We start from the raw sequence: 16,700 nt of genomic DNA, 5'->3' as shown, positions 1-16,700 counted from the left end.
AAGATTGTAATGTCAAAGGTTTATAAAACAATAATATCCACGGAAAATAAATGTCTTGCAACGAAATTGGCGCATGGTTTTCGCAGCTGCGCTGCCATCACGTGCGCCTCTCGTGATGCTGGGCTTTCTCGGGCAACGACGGCGTTGAATGTTTTGTTGGAAGATTAAACGCAACCGAATAAGAAATAACACAAGAAAAAGAACCCATAAAAGAAACAAGAACAACCGGATCCCTCTCGGAAGGCCCCAAACCCTCTTCCCTTCTCTTCCTCGTCGTCCTCCTCAAATCTTGACCTTTAGAACCCCTGCATCTCAGATCCGTGATCCCTCGAGGAGGATCCCTAGGTCTTGGCCTGCGTGGGTCCTGCGGGAGGAGCTCCTCCCCGCGTTTCTTGGCTCGGCGATTTTGGCTTGCCGACGGATCTCGATCCGCCGTGATCCTTCTGGGACCGGAGTCTCTGCCGTGGAAGAGATGCCTGTGGCGGCATCGGCCATATACTTTTTGAATCTCCGCGGCGATGTGCTCATCAATCGCCTCTACCGCGACGATGTTGGGTACGCGCCTTTCTTTGCTTGTTATGGCTTTCGAATCGCTTGTTTCATTTTCCCTGCCAGATCTTGATTATTTCGGCTGAAGATTTTGGCTGGAACGGACGTGTATGAGGTTCGAGATTTTGGAGGAGCGGTTAATTCGAACAAAAGTTTGTTTGAATTTTTAGCATGTCTGGTCAATTGTGCACTTGATTGGGTGATATGCCACCGGTAATATCTTGAAGAGTACAAGTCCGGATTTGTTTTACTGGCGTCAACTGGAAATTGACTCTGAAGAATCTTGTTTCATTTCTTTTTCTATTTGCTTCTTGATGCCTTGAACCACCTCGCCCTTGAGCATATATTTTGACTCTGAAATTTATTTAAATTACTAGTCGAATTACTTGATTTTTCTTGAAAATTCCATGTCTTAAAATTCGGTGTTTGTCTCAGTGGCAATATGGTGGATGCATTTCGGATGCATATAATGCAGACAAAAGAACTAGGTACTTGCCCTGTTCGGCAAATTGGAGGCTGCTCCTTTCTTTACATGAGAATTAGCAATGTGTACATTGTGATCGTCGTTAGCAGCAATGCCAATGTTGCCTGTGCATTCAAGTTTGTCGTCGAGGTAAGTTGCCTTGGTAACCACTTGGGTGCTGTTCTTGTGAACAACTTGGAGTTACATATGCTTGCTAGATAGTTTGGAAGGAGTATGCTATAGAATTATTGAGTTGTTGGTACATCATTTCGCTATCCTGGATTGATGCTATTCTGGTTATTGCAGTTTGGTTTCTGGTTAATAACCTAAATATGGTAATGTCTGATTGCTAGATATTTTAGAAGGAATTTTCTCTAATTTTCTGCTACATCAATTTTCTAATTCAGATATCATGTTATGCTAGTTAATGCAGTTGGTTCCTGGTTAACTTAGATACTGGGAATGTCAAGCTGTCTTTCCTTGTCTGAAGTCTTGTTGTTTCTCTTAGTTCTCCATCAAGTATAACTGTTATCCAGTATTGGAAATTGTTACCAGTAGGCTGCTATGAATAACAACTTAAAGAGTGAGAATTACTTGGAAGGGACAGAGAGCGAGGGAGGGAGGTCCCTTGTTGGATTGATATGTACCAAAGAGAGAAGAGGAAGGAAGAAGAGTCAATGAAGAAACAGGAGGAAGAGCAAGGAAGAAGAGGAGTCAGTGGAGGAAGTAGGAGGACGAGGAAGGAAAAAACGGAGGAGTTGGAGGAAGAGGAAGGAAGAAGAGGAGAAGAGGAGGAGAAGAGTTGAAGGAGTACTGTGGTGGATGGGGGCTGGCGAATGGCAGATCAGTGAGTGCGAGCAGCTGTGGGTCTCATCGCTAGTGTGAGACATTGCATGTCCCTGCTCTGCAACCCTAATTGGAATGTGTGTGTGTGTGTATGTGATATTTCTTCTGCTTTACTGTCAGCATTGTCTGTTTGGGATCCTATCACTAGTCACATCATTTATTTAATCATTGTTTTGCTGTTCTACATAATAAAGGATACTTTCATGATTTGCTCATTGATCATTTATGCCTGCATCAGGAATTTTTAGTGTTATTTATACATAGTGCAAGTAAATGATAGTATGTGAACTCTGTCTTACTACTTGAAGCTGGTAATAAACAACTGTTAGAAAAGTTATCACATTATCTGTTATGAAGTGTAATATTCTTTTTCTTGACTCCTATTTCTTTTGTTAACATTCATTCTTCTTTTAACATGAACAGGCTGTTGCATTATTTAAATCGTATTTTGGTGGTGCATTTGATGAAGATGCCATTAGGAATAATTTCGTTTTAATTTATGAGCTTCTTGATGGTATGTACTGCTTGTCTTATTTGGTGCAGTTCTTATGGCTTGCATTTTGTTTATTTTTTTATTATTTATGATATTATTGTATTAAATTTTTGTAGTTTTGTTGAGCATAATTTTTAAACCATATATGCTTTTCATACTCTACCTATATTGCTAGTACCATGCTGCCTATTGTTATGATTATCTACATGTTTATGATATTCAAAAGAAATTATTATGTCATAAAAAAGAAGGATCTATGAGCACGTGCATTTTAAGGGTGAGGAAGTTGGAGGTTTTAGTTGATTTCTGTGATTAGCATTTCCTAGTAATTAGTGTTCTTGGTGTAGCAACATTAATTGTGGCGAGTAAATAATGGTGATCATGTTCATTGATTTTGCTTGAAGCGCTGGTTTAGTCTTGGAAACTTCTAAGGAGATTGAAGAGATGTTTTTAATATAGTAGTAATGGTTGGTTGAATTGGAGGGTTAGATCTTGACATCTTGTTTGTCATGATATCATACAAGGTAAATGTACCACAATAAGACTTCAAACTGATTGTATTAGCATAAGCTGGTGGTAGCACCAATTCATGATAAGATGGAGGGAATTGTTTAAGGTGGTTTAATCATTTTTAGGAATGATTGTGTGTTGAATACACTTCCTACTTGGTGCTTCTTTAGTTTGAGGAAGATTAGAAGCCTCTCAAAGATTAAATTAAAGAAAACCGAGTAATTAATTGCTAAAAATTGCCAAAAAATAGAAACAAAGCAAGCAATTAAAGGTGTGTTTTGGGACTCATAAGTTTTCCTGTTATTTATAGACAACTTAATGGAAATAATTTTAGAGTTTGCTGAAATTAGGAACTAGCATTAAACTGTGGTAGGATGCTTAGGAACTAGCATGAGGATTGAGAATCTTTATGCAACTTGAGTTTTGGTTTATCTTATTACAAAGATGAGGTAAGGTTTTGCCTTTTTCTGTGAACCGGCATACAGCAGCAGGTATTTGCTGGTTTGGGTATGAGGTAGGATGTGGATTGCCACATTTCGGGTTGTTTGGACCTATACTCGCACTACCCATTGCCGTCTGCTCATCGCCAGTTGTTAGCGGCCCATTGGTCTTCTCCATACTCTTATTCTTCTTCTACCATGATATATACCATCAGACCGTGTTGGTATGCTGATGCATAATGGATCCATACTGCACCACCCATGGATCACTATGGGCTTGGTACCCAAAATGAGAAAACTTAAGATGAGAAATTATTAGCAAACAATATCCATACTGTAAAAATATTCATAGAAGCCAGCATCACATACAAGTTGTAGTATTAGTTTTTATATCATGATACCATTTGTGTTCCTTGATTATATTAACTTTATCATTCTCTCATGTGTGTGTGTGTGTGTAGAGAGAGAGAGAGAGAGAGAGAGAGAGAGAGAGAGATCAGAAGTTTTGGTATAATGACCATGATATTTTTTTGTTAATTTGCAGAGATTATGGATTTTGGGTACCCTCAAAATCTTTCACCTGAAATTTTGAAGCTTTACATAACTCAGGAAGGTGTTCGGTCACCATTCTCCTCCAAGGTTAGATGTACAGGGTTTTATTTCTCTTAACAAAGAAGAACCAAGTGGTTGACATATTACCATTTGTATTATCATTCACAACCATAAATTTCAACTTTACAGTTAAACCATGCTTGAATTAATAGAAATTTTTATACATTAACCACATTTTTCTAATTTTGTTTATGCAATATTAGCCCTCAGACAAGCCCGTTCCCAATGCAACTCTACAAGTTACAGGTGCCGTTGGTTGGCGACGTGAGGGTCTTGTATATAAAAAGAATGAGGTGACTTTACTGGAGTTTGTTTCCATATGTATAACTATTAGTGTGAGAAACTCTGTTCTAATGATAGTATTTTTTAGGTCTTTCTGGACATCGTCGAAAGTGTTAATCTTCTTATGTCCTCCAAAGGTTTGTTCAATTTGTTTTTTTGTGTCTAAAAAGCTCTTTCATTACTCCAAGTCTCCAACTTAGTTTGTTTTCCTTAAAATATCTTTATGTTACTTGAATATTGTTCATAGGAAGTGTTCTACGTTGTGATGTGACGGGAAAGATTCTCATGAAATGCTTCCTCTCTGGGATGCCTGATCTAAAGCTAGGCTTAAATGATAAGATTGGTCTTGAAAAGGAGTCACAACTCAAATCCAGACCTATAAAAAGGTAAATAAGCTAGAATTGTTACTTTGTTGAGAAACTGTTTTGATCATACATCAAATATCTCATTGTTCATTTTGCTTAGAAACGATGGCCAAGCTTCGCTGCAAAATATACCATCATATATTAATATTTGAAAGTGGGGAACATCTTAAGAAACTGTTTGGAGGAAGATAGGTAGCCATTGGATTTTTTAAACATCTGCATTCCAAGATGCCACCAAAGAAGGAGCAATCTTACTATGTTGCCACTTGGACCTGTTAACGGACGCAACCATTGGCTCAAGCATGGCCTCCAAGCCCATTGTTAGGTGACGTCAGATAGGTGAATAATCAAATAGGGCCAGGCTTGGGTTGGCCAGGTCAAGTTTAGGCTTGGCTGAGCAAACAAATAAAAAGAGTATAGTGTTTCAAATAAAACGAGTACTGTTATTGTCAGAACTACTTCTCAGGGAAGGTCTGGGATTCAAGGCCCCATTTGTGGACTTTTTTGACATTTTAGAAGCATTGTAAATAATTATGACAGTGAGTTGGATGGTTTAGAATTTGTAAAATTCATCAGGGTCAAGCCTAAAAAAAAGGACAAAAATTAACCAAGACAAGCCAAAACTGGGCAAGTAAACTATAAATGTAGGGTCAGGCTGGCAGCTAGGTCTGATGTGAAAAGATGCATTTGCATCATGGTTGCTATCTGCGCAGCTTCATTTTTCAGTGTCAGGTCCAAACCATAGAAAACACCCTGCAGAATTTAGGCTGCATACATATCTACTCAAGTTCAACTTTTTCTCAAAATCAAGTCCTTGAACGGCATGCATCTTTTTTTGCACCCCAGTTCTAGTCACCTGTGCTATCCTTTATGCAATATATTGTCATCATAACTTGGTGTCATGTAAATTGAATTAATATCTGGAACTAACAATAGTCCTTTTCTTTTTCCAGTGGGAAAACCATAGAACTTGATGATGTCACTTTCCACCAATGTGTAAACTTGACGAGGTTCAACTCAGAAAAGACAGTCAGTTTTGTGCCGCCTGATGGTGAATTTGAACTGATGAAGTAATTTTTCTATGCGGTTATTGCTGGGGATGCCTTTGTTCAGTTTTTATATTGGCAACATGACTTTTTGGTTCAGTAAATTCTTGAATTTATCTGCTGTTTATTTCCTTGTCAATGTGCGGAAATGGTCTATAATGTCTGTCCTCTATAATCATCAATTTGAATCATGCTCATAACATTTATATTTTTGTTTTTTAACTTAGCTCAATTATCAATCTCATATAGTAGGGTTTGAACTGATGTGCTGTATATAAACTTTTAATCAGTTGAGTGTCTAAGCATTACACGCGAGACCCGAATGATTGTGATAAGTACATTCACACATTATATATGTTATGTTTGGCTGAATTTTTCTTGAATAAGCATTGTATTGATTTGCCATGTTCAAAATTTTTAATGTTACAAGCAGCAAAGCAATGTTTAATTAGAAGGGATCACATGTTAACAGATACATGAAATTTGCTTGATGTTTAAAATGAGATTATTTGGACTTTTATTTGTAAGCTTAAATTTATAAATGAGTTAGAAATGATCTTCACTAGATGCCGAAGCTGTAGAAGTTCCAAAAGTTTAAGAGTGGATGGCTCTTAGAGCTTTTAAAAGTAGAACTGTTATGTAATTTTGCAGACTTTAGACATATAATGATTCTTCAGAAAGCTTTTACTCCTGATTAAAGGTAGTACAAATTCTAATCCTTCAATATCGTCTCTTTATCCATTGAATTTTCTGTAAATTTCATATTGATTTGATTTAAAACTTCCTTTATTATTTAGTACATGCTTCATGCTGGTATACAGTACAATCAGGGATTTTTGTGCCAATTACCATATGTTCAGTATGTGAAGCTTTTGATGGAAGCTAATAACATGTATAAATACCTTGTAATTATAGGATCCGGAAGTACGTAAAAAATCTTTTGTTATGATTCAATAACTGTATTCAAGTAATTGTCATGGTTGTTGATTTTAAACAATTTACTTGAATTACTAAAGCAATTGATCAGCAAAATAGTTGGCAGGTTCAGTTTTAATGTTGAATGCTAGCCATATATTTGCAATGATTTAATCTTTTAGGAAGCTTTAAATGTTTTGATTTAAATCATAGTCAAGAGATCTAATGATTTTTTGTTTAGGAAACTCGTTAATTTCGCAGATAAAGAACATACAGGAAGCTTCTAGTGTTTTCGTTATATGATATGGCTGCATATCAATGATTGTTTGATGTAGGACGAGAAAAAGAAAGGCTTGCCCTGTAATTATAATTTGTTATGTCGTATAATGTGTATTAGAATAAAGGCATAAAATGTTTCAACAGTAAAGTATAATAGAATGGTAGTATGGTATTATTGGTTGGTACAAGCTTTTAGTTGTCTGTTTTAGCTTAAGATTTTGTAAATTAATAAATAATGACAAGCGAAGTATCTTGTTCTTTTGCAATCTGATACATGTAAATATGTTGTTGTCGTACTGTGGCCTAGGAATTGTAGAGGCCAACTTTCTTTGGAAGTCGTTCTCAAGGTTGACTTGTTTTCTAGGTATCGCATAACTGAGGGTGTAAATCTACCATTTCGTGTGTTGCCAACAATCAAGGAATTAGGTAGAACAAGGATGGAAGTAAACGTCAAGGTTAGTCTGATACATATTATAGGTGTACACTTGTATTTTTCATGTATTCTAAACCATGATATTCAGGTTAAAAGCGTCTTTGGTGCAAAAATGTTCGCGCTTGGTGTTGTGGTAAAAGTTCCAGTTCCTAAGCAAACTGCAAAAACAAGTTTCCAAGTGACATCTGGTCGGGCCAAATATAATGCTTCCATAGACTGCTTGGTGTGGAAGTAAGTTTTATTTATTACTCTTTTTTGGTGTTTCATGTTCCTTTTGTGTCATGATAAGCTTTATGTGTGTTTCTGTTTGTAATTGACTAGATTTTTTTATCTTGAACTATAAACTGATGTAGAACATGCAGATAATGTTTTTTAAGGAGAACGTTCAAACTCTGTGATGCTTTTCTTTCTTCTACTTGTATGTTAGATTTACAACAATACAAATTGTAAATCTGAACTATTTAGGTTTGGTATTTAGTACAAAAATATCTCAGGCTTTATTTATTTTAAGCCATTAACATATAACTAAAAAGTGATGGCCCAATGTTTCATGAAAATAACTGGAATACATTTACTGCCTTTGATTTACTTCCAAGTGCATTTTTTTATTAATCTTGGAAAGGGATATTTTCTTCTAGTGGTTTACCATAACCTGTTTCGGTGCCATGGCATATTCTAGTTGTCCAGACCATTTGTGATGCTTGGCATTATGCTATTTCAAAATTCAAATCCTAGTGGCACAAACATTTGTTATGTGGCTGGTTAACTTCCCTTTGACATGTTTGAAGAGTCGCAAGTAACTTCTTTATTGCACCTTAATTCATTCCTTGTATCTATATTTGGATTACAGACTGTGTACATTGACCCTATCTGATATTATCTTCAACAAAATTGTGATATTGATAATGATATTATTCATAGAGTAAAAATAATATGATTAAAATTGGCAAGGGACATGATCATGGGATTTTTTTGAGATTAAAAGAAAAGTTTAAAATAGACCAACAATACTTAATGGATCTTTAAGTGTTGGGAGTGAAGAAATAATATATATATGAAACATTTGTGTTGGTAAAATGAGAATGCTGAGATGGATACGTGGAGATATTTAGAAAGATAGGAAAAGAAATGTTTCCATTTGTTAGCAATTAGGCGTCATTTCAAAAGATCAAATAAAATGAAGGAGAATCATTATCATGTCCGTTAGAAGATGTGAAAAAATTATCATGTGTTACGAGAAGATGTGCAGTCCTAAAAATAACTCAATAAAAACTATAAATAAAAATTTAAATATTTTTAACTTATTTAAAGATATAGCTTTTTATATATCTTAATGGCGGCAAGCGACCCATATGGTCAGCCTCAAATAGTTGGGAATTTACAGCTTTGATATTGTTGTTGTTGCTGATGTTGTGTATGCATGAGCTAGCTTATTACTAAGTCCGGGTCGTGGTGGTAGATCTTAGATAGATGTTATTGTTTAAAATAATTTGTAATGCACTAATTTGGCAAGATGAGTTGATTCAGATAAGGGGTGCAGGGAGAATTAGTGAATCGTTAAGAAGACTGCACCAGAAACAACATACTTAATGACCATTAGTATTTCTAGCGATATTGCCCTCAACAGAGGTTAGTGAGGGGAAAGGATCTGTATAGCTAAAAAGAAGCAGATCTCTGGCTGGTAAGTAGCATTAGTTTCACTGCAACTCTTATCTTGCCTAAATTTGCCATGGCTAGGTTGTAGTAACATTATGACCAATGCGGTTAATCTTAAAATTCAACAATTTATGATATATATGGTTCATTACTTTGTCTATTGAATTGTCATGCTATCAAGCTGTTGCTTGCTCATCTAGACATTGTTTCGGGTCATAGAACAGTGTTATGCTGTTGTGCAGACTTTTGAGGCTAAAGATGTTGGCGTGTCTGTTTGGAAGTAACACCTAAAGAAAGTATCTTATTATCCACTTGGTAATTCTATTTCGGTATAATCACTCAAAATCATTCTGGCAAAATCCTTTAACTAGTATTTTGAAAGTCATAATTGGTTGCTTGTATTTTGTTATTTCAATTATCATTTTGTGACTAATTTTATCCTTCCCTTTAATGTGATGTTTCTGGATTCTGTAGTAGTTAATTACTCAATAAAACATTAAACTTGCAGGATTAGAAAATTTCCGGGGCAAACTGAGTCAACCATGAGTGCAGAGGTTGAGTTGATTTCGACAATGGCAGAAAAGAAATCATGGACCCGGCCACCTATTCAAATGGAATTCCAGGTATTCATTCTTTTCCTTATTTTATGCATGCCAATGTTTATTTCTGCTTTGGAAGATGCTAGAGTTTTCAGTTAAGCCATAATTTTTTCACTGTTTCCTTCTCCCCATAAACAGACCAGACATGCCAGATCAAGGCAGACTAATATCTTTTTGATCCTTGAATAGTAGATTTTCTGGTAAAGGCACTTAGTTTGTGGGTGTTTTGGGGGATGGAGGCATACTATATAAGTAGGAACCAGGAGGATACTAGATATCTCCAGGATGGTAATTTAATCACACAAGCTCACCATGTGAAACTTGTCAGACATGCTATTTAGACTATTTTTTATTGAACCTTCTGATCGAGAGGTGTAAAATTCACATATAGGTTGCTTGATGGTTTAAATAAGACCCTAATTTTTTTTTCAAGACCATAAAATTTTCGTATTTCTGTCCTTGTGTATGTTTTCGTTTCTAAAACCTGGACTGGTTCTATGGCAGAAAATTGTGCAAAATATTCCCTCAATAGCCTCTTATTTATACAGATTAGGTCAGGCTAATAGGTGTTCTGTATCGGAATTTTTTGTGGTTTCTTAAAATAGGCACTCTTGGTTTTATTTGTTGATTTAATCTCTAGAACTGGATGCTACATATGTATGTCCTTGTGTTGATTTTGTGATTCCTCAGGTTCCAATGTTCACCGCATCAGGTCTACGTGTCCGCTTTCTCAAGGTATAAAATGGAGTTACACTATTGCCATAATTAAGCCACTTTATTGAATTTTCCTAGTACTAGCTCAAATCTTTTTGTAGGTGTGGGAGAAGAGCGGGTACAACACAGTAGAATGGGTTCGTTACATTACAAAAGCTGGATCATATGAGATAAGATGCTAGTTCATGATCTGATTCCAAACAGGTATTAGCACATATTCCGCAGGGTGTGAGGTGTGTTGTTTCCAGTGGATCAATCTCCGACCATGAGGTCGGAGTGCAGTGAAATTGTTTAATGAATTCGTAATTGAATGATCGTCTGTGCGTTTATAGAAAAAAGTTGTTCTTTGAGGTCTCCTTTCTAGTTGATTGTCAGATGTGTTTGTTGTAACAGCATTGATTCCAGTTTATTAGAAATATTTGTTTTTAGTCAAGTGGCATGGAGATCAAAGCATAATATAAGCTGACACCATATAGTAATATGCCCAAGTTTTTAATATATATTTACATGCCTCCAAAGATATTGCTGTAAATACGGCAACAAAGTTTATTACATATATACTCTTTCAAAACTCAATAATGTACAATTGTAGTTAATATGAGCAAGAGAAACTTGGAACTTCATAAATACCATCAGATTGGGTGTTTCCCTCTTATTGTAATATTACTTGTGATCTCTAAAACGTTTATCTTCGGATTGAAATGTGTGCCGTGAAAGTAAAGAGAAAAGTGAGGAAGTGTTTACATTTTTTAAAATTTTAATTGAAATAAAATTAAAAAAGTTATAGGTGTGTGTAGTGACTGAGAAATTTACAGAATTTTTTTAAGACGGAAACCCCCCGAATGGCATTTCTTTTCTAATGTAATATGTTGAGAGAGACTGGTTTTGTTTCAAAAATTTTAACGTACATGTTAGCCTCGCAATCACACACACACACACACTCTCTCTCTCTCTCTCTCTCTCTCTCTCTCTCTCTCTCTATATATATATATATATATATATAAATATAATGCAAAATACTTGCAGTTTTTGAGGCTATAAGAACTCAAAGAGACGTAGACGCAATTCCTCGTGTGGACGGGTATGTATACAAAATTTAATTCTTTATTCTTTTTGTAGTTTTAGAAAAAGAATATTTATAGCGTTTGAATATTTAGATAAGCCTCGCCGCACACACGTAATTTCCATCCCTCAAATTTCACGATAGCCCCGGTCCGTTCAACTACCACCGGCCGATCGTGGACTCGTAGCACTGACCTAGCTGTCGACCTGCCTACACGATTATGGCCTCCGTGGTGGTCTCCCCCACCTTCTTTCTCCGCTCATCATCTTCCTCCTCCTCGATCAACCTTAGAGTTCGCGCCAAGCCCCTTCGCCGCCGCCTCGACTCTTCCTCATTCGCCCCGAGCCCTCTGGTTGATCCTTGCTTCCTCCTCTTCTGGTTCTTCATTCAATCTGTTATGTTCACCCGTTCCATCAAATATTTTTTCCGTGTCAGAATGAAGTGGAATCTTGATTTGATTAGTTTCTTTTCTTTCCCATCTTTTTGGATGCAGCGATGCGGAATGATGGAGCCGCTGGAATTCGGTAATGGATCCCGGCCCTTCATCCCGATCCTCAATGATAAGATGTCGCCGGGATTACTGGTGCCGCCGCAAACCCGAGGAACGGGCGGGAACCATGACTCCAGGCTTCGGATTTTCTCCGGAAACGCTAATCCGGCACTCGCTCAGGTGCGTCTTCGTGGTCACATCCCAGCCGTGTCTTCTTCTTTTCTTGTTGATCTATGGTTGAAAACCTGTTCTATTTTTATATATGATGAAGTAGCCCCTGCTTTGTGATTCCCGATAAATACGAGATGATTTCTACTCTGCTTGTACGATAAAGCTACATCCAGCTACACACTATACCATTCGTTTTTAGTTGTCACCCGTCTTGTTGCAACTAGTAGATGTCGCTTTAGTGCTGAGAATTCTCTTGCAGACAGGTGCCGCAATTTTTTGATGTATTAATTGGTTAATGCTATAAATGGTCTGACGCTGATGATTGGCTCAGCGGCTGTACACACTTTAGTCCTGCAATCAGGTTAGTTATTTTTAGTCTATCTTGTCTATTCTGTTGTGAGTTATTAATTATAAGATAGTTGTGTCTTGCTTGGTCTCGTTGAACTTGCCAACCCCTGGTTTAAAGTGTCACATTTAACCCACTTGCCGCATTACTTGAAATCCCTACCAAAAAGATGTTAGATTGCATTAGTAAAACAACTAGTCGGCTTCTAGATGCTATGTGGTGAGCGACCATCGTTAGATGTCTAAAGTTGCAACGACGTTGATGCATAACTTAGGCACCAGGGAATTATTGTCTCTCTCATTATTGCATGCAAGACTTCTTTTTAACATAAAGTCGATAAACCCTGAGACATGATTTTTTAAATCATGGACCATATAGGGGCGAGGAACTACATTTCGAATTGGAATGCGACTGTAACAATGCCTAAGGTCTCAGTTTTGGGTTGGCACAAAATTAAATAGAGCTTGGATGACTTTGAATCAAATTACCAAAGTAACTCTGATCAAACTACATGTGGATATTCATGAACATTGTTGAAATTTCTCTTCTATCACACATTGTGAGTTTTGATGCTACAGTAAGTTTTCTTCTCTACAATTTGGGTGATCAAGGTTCGTGGCATCAAATCTGTCTTTCTGTTTGCAGAAGCCTAATGGAATAAGTTGTCTTTTTATTACCTGTCTAACAGTCTTTGCTGATGTTTGTCATTTTCTTTTTCTACTAATGGAAGTCTGTTTTGATCCCTCCCTTTGAAAGATAGAAGGATTTTGTTTTCTTGTAAAGCCATTATTTTCTGCTGATGAATATATATGAGGGTCATTCTGCTGTATGTTGAACTCCCTTAGCTGCATATTTGCACAAATTTTGTTGTGCTCCTTGTTTGTTTAGTGTTAACATGAAAATTAATAAGATACATTCATATCAATTTATTGAATTACATATGATTTTTGCATACTCTAAATACACCCTGCAATATGATTTTAAACCATTTGCTATACCTATTTAATAAGTTCCTTTTACTACACTGTATTTGCTTTAAATTATAAGCTTTTCTGGTGGAGTTCCATTTTGATACTTTTCATTGCTAGATGAAGCCTTAGGTAACCGGAGATGATATTGCTTGTAGGAAATTGCAAACTACTTGGGCCTTCAACTCGGGAAAATCAAGATAAAGAGGTTTGCAGATGGTGAAATATACGTCCAATTGCAGGAGAGTGTGAGGGGATGTGACGTGTTTTTAGTCCAACCAACATGCCCCCCAGCAAATGAGAACCTTATGGAGCTTCTGATCATGATTGATGCATGCCGCAGAGCATCTGCTAAAAACATTACTGCAGTTATACCATATTTTGGTTATTCTAGAGCTGACAGAAAAGTAAGTATATTTGAGTAAACTAATCAAATCTGTTAGTTTATGAGAATTAAGTTTGTAAGGATTTTTGTTGATAATTCTTAGCCTTTAGAAATTAGAATCACCTTGTTACATCTAGAACTGTTATTTATTTAAATGCTCAGATGGTCATTTTCTGCATGTCTTATGAGCAGTAGTAAATTTCATCCTTTTTGCACTTCAGACTCAAGAGCGAGAATCAATTGGAGCCAAACTTGTCGCGAACTTAATTACAAAAGCTGGTGCAAACCGTGTACTTGCGTGCGATCTGCATTCTGGACAGTCCATGGGATACTTTGATATCCCAGTGGATCATGTTTATGCTCAAGTAATATGCCCTAGGCCATGATGTTCGTTCCTTCTATTTTACATGGAAATTTACCTAGAAATTTTGTAGTTCGTGAATTTTTTCTGGAATATATAAACTATTTCTGGTTGATCTTTTTATCTTTTCTTAATGCATGTCAAGCCTGTCATTCTTGATTACCTCTCCAGCAAAACGATTAGTTCAGATGATTTGGTAGTGGTGTCTCCCGATGTTGGTGGTGTGGCAAGAGCACGTGCTTTTGCCAAGAAGTTATCAGATGCACCTCTTGCAATTGTGGATAAAAGGCGTCATGGACACAATGCTGCTGAGGTGATATGAATAGATGCTACCAGATTGTTAAGTATAATGTTAATCAATGTCATACTCTTCTATTTAATGTGGACTTATTATATCTCATGCTTATATTTGTTAGGGATATTTCTTTTGTCCACATTGGCATGCATGAGAAATGAAGGGCACATTATTGTTTCAATGTGTAATTTTAACGAACAGTTTTCCTAGTGAGAGTTGTTTCTTCTTTTTTGAAGTTTGGTTATTTTAGGCAATTAACTTGATAATTGGACATGTACCAGGCCTTCTTATCCTATTATTGATTGAAGTTACATTCGCCTGCTAATGCTTTCTTATTGAAGTCTTATTATTCCTCAGGTATCTGATATTAAATGATAGTGTTATACTTAATGCAATCTAATTGTTGTGCATGCAGGTACTTAATCTGATTGGAGATGTTAAAGGAAAGGTTGCTATAATGTTGGATGATATGATCGATACTGCTGGTGAGTTGCTTCTGAGAAGAAAAGCGATTGCTACTCTGCTTACTGCATTTAACAGATTTGACATCTGGAACACGTTTTTCATCTCTTGGCACAACCAAATAAGTGGAAACACAGCAACTTTTATGTTTAGTAATAAATACTTTTCTCTTTTTCATCTTCTTAACTTGTTCATAGCTCCTCAGTGTTTGAGTGGTTGAAATAAAGGTATGCATTGCAGTTATTTATGAAGCATCACACTTTTCTGTACAAGATTTGGCACATTTATTAGATGATTTGTTTATTTTTATTTATTTTTGTTCCATAGTGGAAAATTTCCATGACTCTATTGTGCTGGACTCAGGAACTATTGTAAAGGGTGCAACTTTACTACATCAAGAGGGAGCTAAAGAAGTTTTCGCTTGCAGCACACATGCAGTTTTTAGGTATCCTTATGTCCTTTGAAGATTATCGGAATTCAAATATTGTGTTTGTGAATTCTTTGTTTATTGCATGGTCATATACAGCTGCTAGTCATTCTGCCCTGCTGTTTAAAATATTTGAGAGTACTCGCATATTGCTATGTTCATTTTCATTGGTAACATTTGAGTTTACTTGATCCTAAAATCTCTCTCTGTTGTCCTAGTTTGGGATTTTTTAGGGATTTTTGGTAATTTACAGGATCTGTGTGGTCCAATATTTCAACCCATACATCCTGGCATTGTCTGTAAAAATAATACTGACAGGTATTGACAATATGGTACCATCCCATGGTCGGACCAGTCAATACCGGTTGGGACGAACTGTATCAACCACAACCAATACTTGACATCATGTTTTGTTAATTTAAAACACCAACCATCTAAGTGAAATACTTAGATATGGAAATGTTGAAGTTTGTTTGTGTTTATTCTGGTGAAGTTTTACAGCAGATCCTTTTTTCATTTTTTTGCTTAACGTGATTCTCCTCATTTTTCATGGCTTGAGAGCATGAAATGACAGAATCTTATGCATGTGGAAGTGGAGTCATACCTGTTAATTGCAAAATTCATCTTTTTCTTTTTCAAGTCCTAGTTCATTTCTATGGGATCTTTTGATGGCTGTTCGGTTGAGTCATTTAGGGAAGGGGGACATTTCCATGTAGTAATTAGCCAAACAATCTTACTTTTGGACTTATTCCGATTGGTTAAGGGAAATATTTATTCAGTGAAACGAAGAAATAAAAACAACATTCCATTCTAAAAGATGGTCAGATTACCTGTTACCTTCACCTTTTTTGTTATTTCACTTCTCATTTACCCTAATACTTGTCCATTTCTCTTTACCACTCACAAAATCCATCCAAACGTTAACCACTTATTTCTTTTCATCTTAATCTGAGAATAGTTTTCTTTGTTCTTCTGATTCTTAGCCAAACATTGTGGTCGGTAGACATGACCATATGTAGTTTTTTATCTTGTTTCACGCCCCGTGTTGCAAATTGTGTTTTGCATGGTATTTCCCTAAAATTGGAATACTACTTCCAACTCTGCTTGTTGTGACAACCTTATTACTTCTTATTGTTTGTAACAGCCCTCCTGCAGTTGAGAGGTTATCAAGTGACTTATTTCAAGAAGTCATCGTCACAAACACCATCCCGGTGCCCGAGCAGAACAGTTTCCCACAGCTAACAGTTCTTTCTGTGGCAAATATATTGGGCGAAACAATCTGGCGAGTTCATGATGATTGTTCATTAAGTAGCATCTTTCAGTGATTTGATTATAGTGAAAAATGTTCTTTTATTTCTTTTAAACTTTGTCATGTTTCTTAACTACGAGCCACTTGATGAAATCATTGTTAGTTTCATTCTTGTTCTTATTTCTACCTCTCTTGCTTTTACATAAAGCTAAGTTTCTACTGTTCTTAGATGCTGCATTAGCAGGAGCTTCGTGCACTTTTCTCACAAATATATTTTATCT

At 36.3% G+C, this 16,700-nt stretch overlaps 2 protein-coding genes across 2 annotated transcripts; both read left to right on the top strand.

Moving 5' to 3' along the window:
* The first annotated feature begins 198 nt into the window (after positions 1 to 198).
* On the top strand, positions 199 to 10,635 carry LOC135631780 (AP-2 complex subunit mu). Its single transcript, XM_065139659.1, has 13 exons — positions 199 to 555; positions 985 to 1,162; positions 2,282 to 2,372; positions 3,846 to 3,940; positions 4,117 to 4,206; positions 4,284 to 4,332; positions 4,443 to 4,581; positions 5,514 to 5,630; positions 7,165 to 7,255; positions 7,322 to 7,464; positions 9,398 to 9,512; positions 10,179 to 10,223; positions 10,304 to 10,635. The coding sequence occupies exons 1-13, from the start codon at positions 473 to 475 to the stop codon at positions 10,382 to 10,384; spliced, it is 1,317 nt and encodes a 438-aa protein (XP_064995731.1). The 5' UTR covers positions 199 to 472; the 3' UTR covers positions 10,385 to 10,635.
* A 731-nt stretch (positions 10,636 to 11,366) lies between these two features.
* Positions 11,367 to 16,587, top strand: LOC135631156 (ribose-phosphate pyrophosphokinase 1-like). Its single transcript, XM_065138600.1, has 8 exons — positions 11,367 to 11,617; positions 11,759 to 11,935; positions 13,399 to 13,647; positions 13,847 to 13,990; positions 14,132 to 14,299; positions 14,697 to 14,766; positions 15,107 to 15,188; positions 16,315 to 16,587. Exons 1-8 carry the CDS (start codon positions 11,486 to 11,488, stop codon positions 16,493 to 16,495), a joined length of 1,203 nt encoding a protein of 400 aa, XP_064994672.1. The 5' UTR covers positions 11,367 to 11,485; the 3' UTR covers positions 16,496 to 16,587.
* Positions 16,588 to 16,700: the final 113 nt, after the last annotated feature.

Source organism: Musa acuminata, chromosome BXJ3-2 (genome assembly GCF_036884655.1).
Source record: "Musa acuminata AAA Group cultivar baxijiao chromosome BXJ3-2, Cavendish_Baxijiao_AAA, whole genome shotgun sequence".
NCBI classification, from domain to species: domain Eukaryota; kingdom Viridiplantae; phylum Streptophyta; class Magnoliopsida; order Zingiberales; family Musaceae; genus Musa; species Musa acuminata.
The sequence above is the reverse complement of the archived record's forward strand: the minus strand, read 5'-3'. Positions and strand labels throughout refer to the sequence as shown.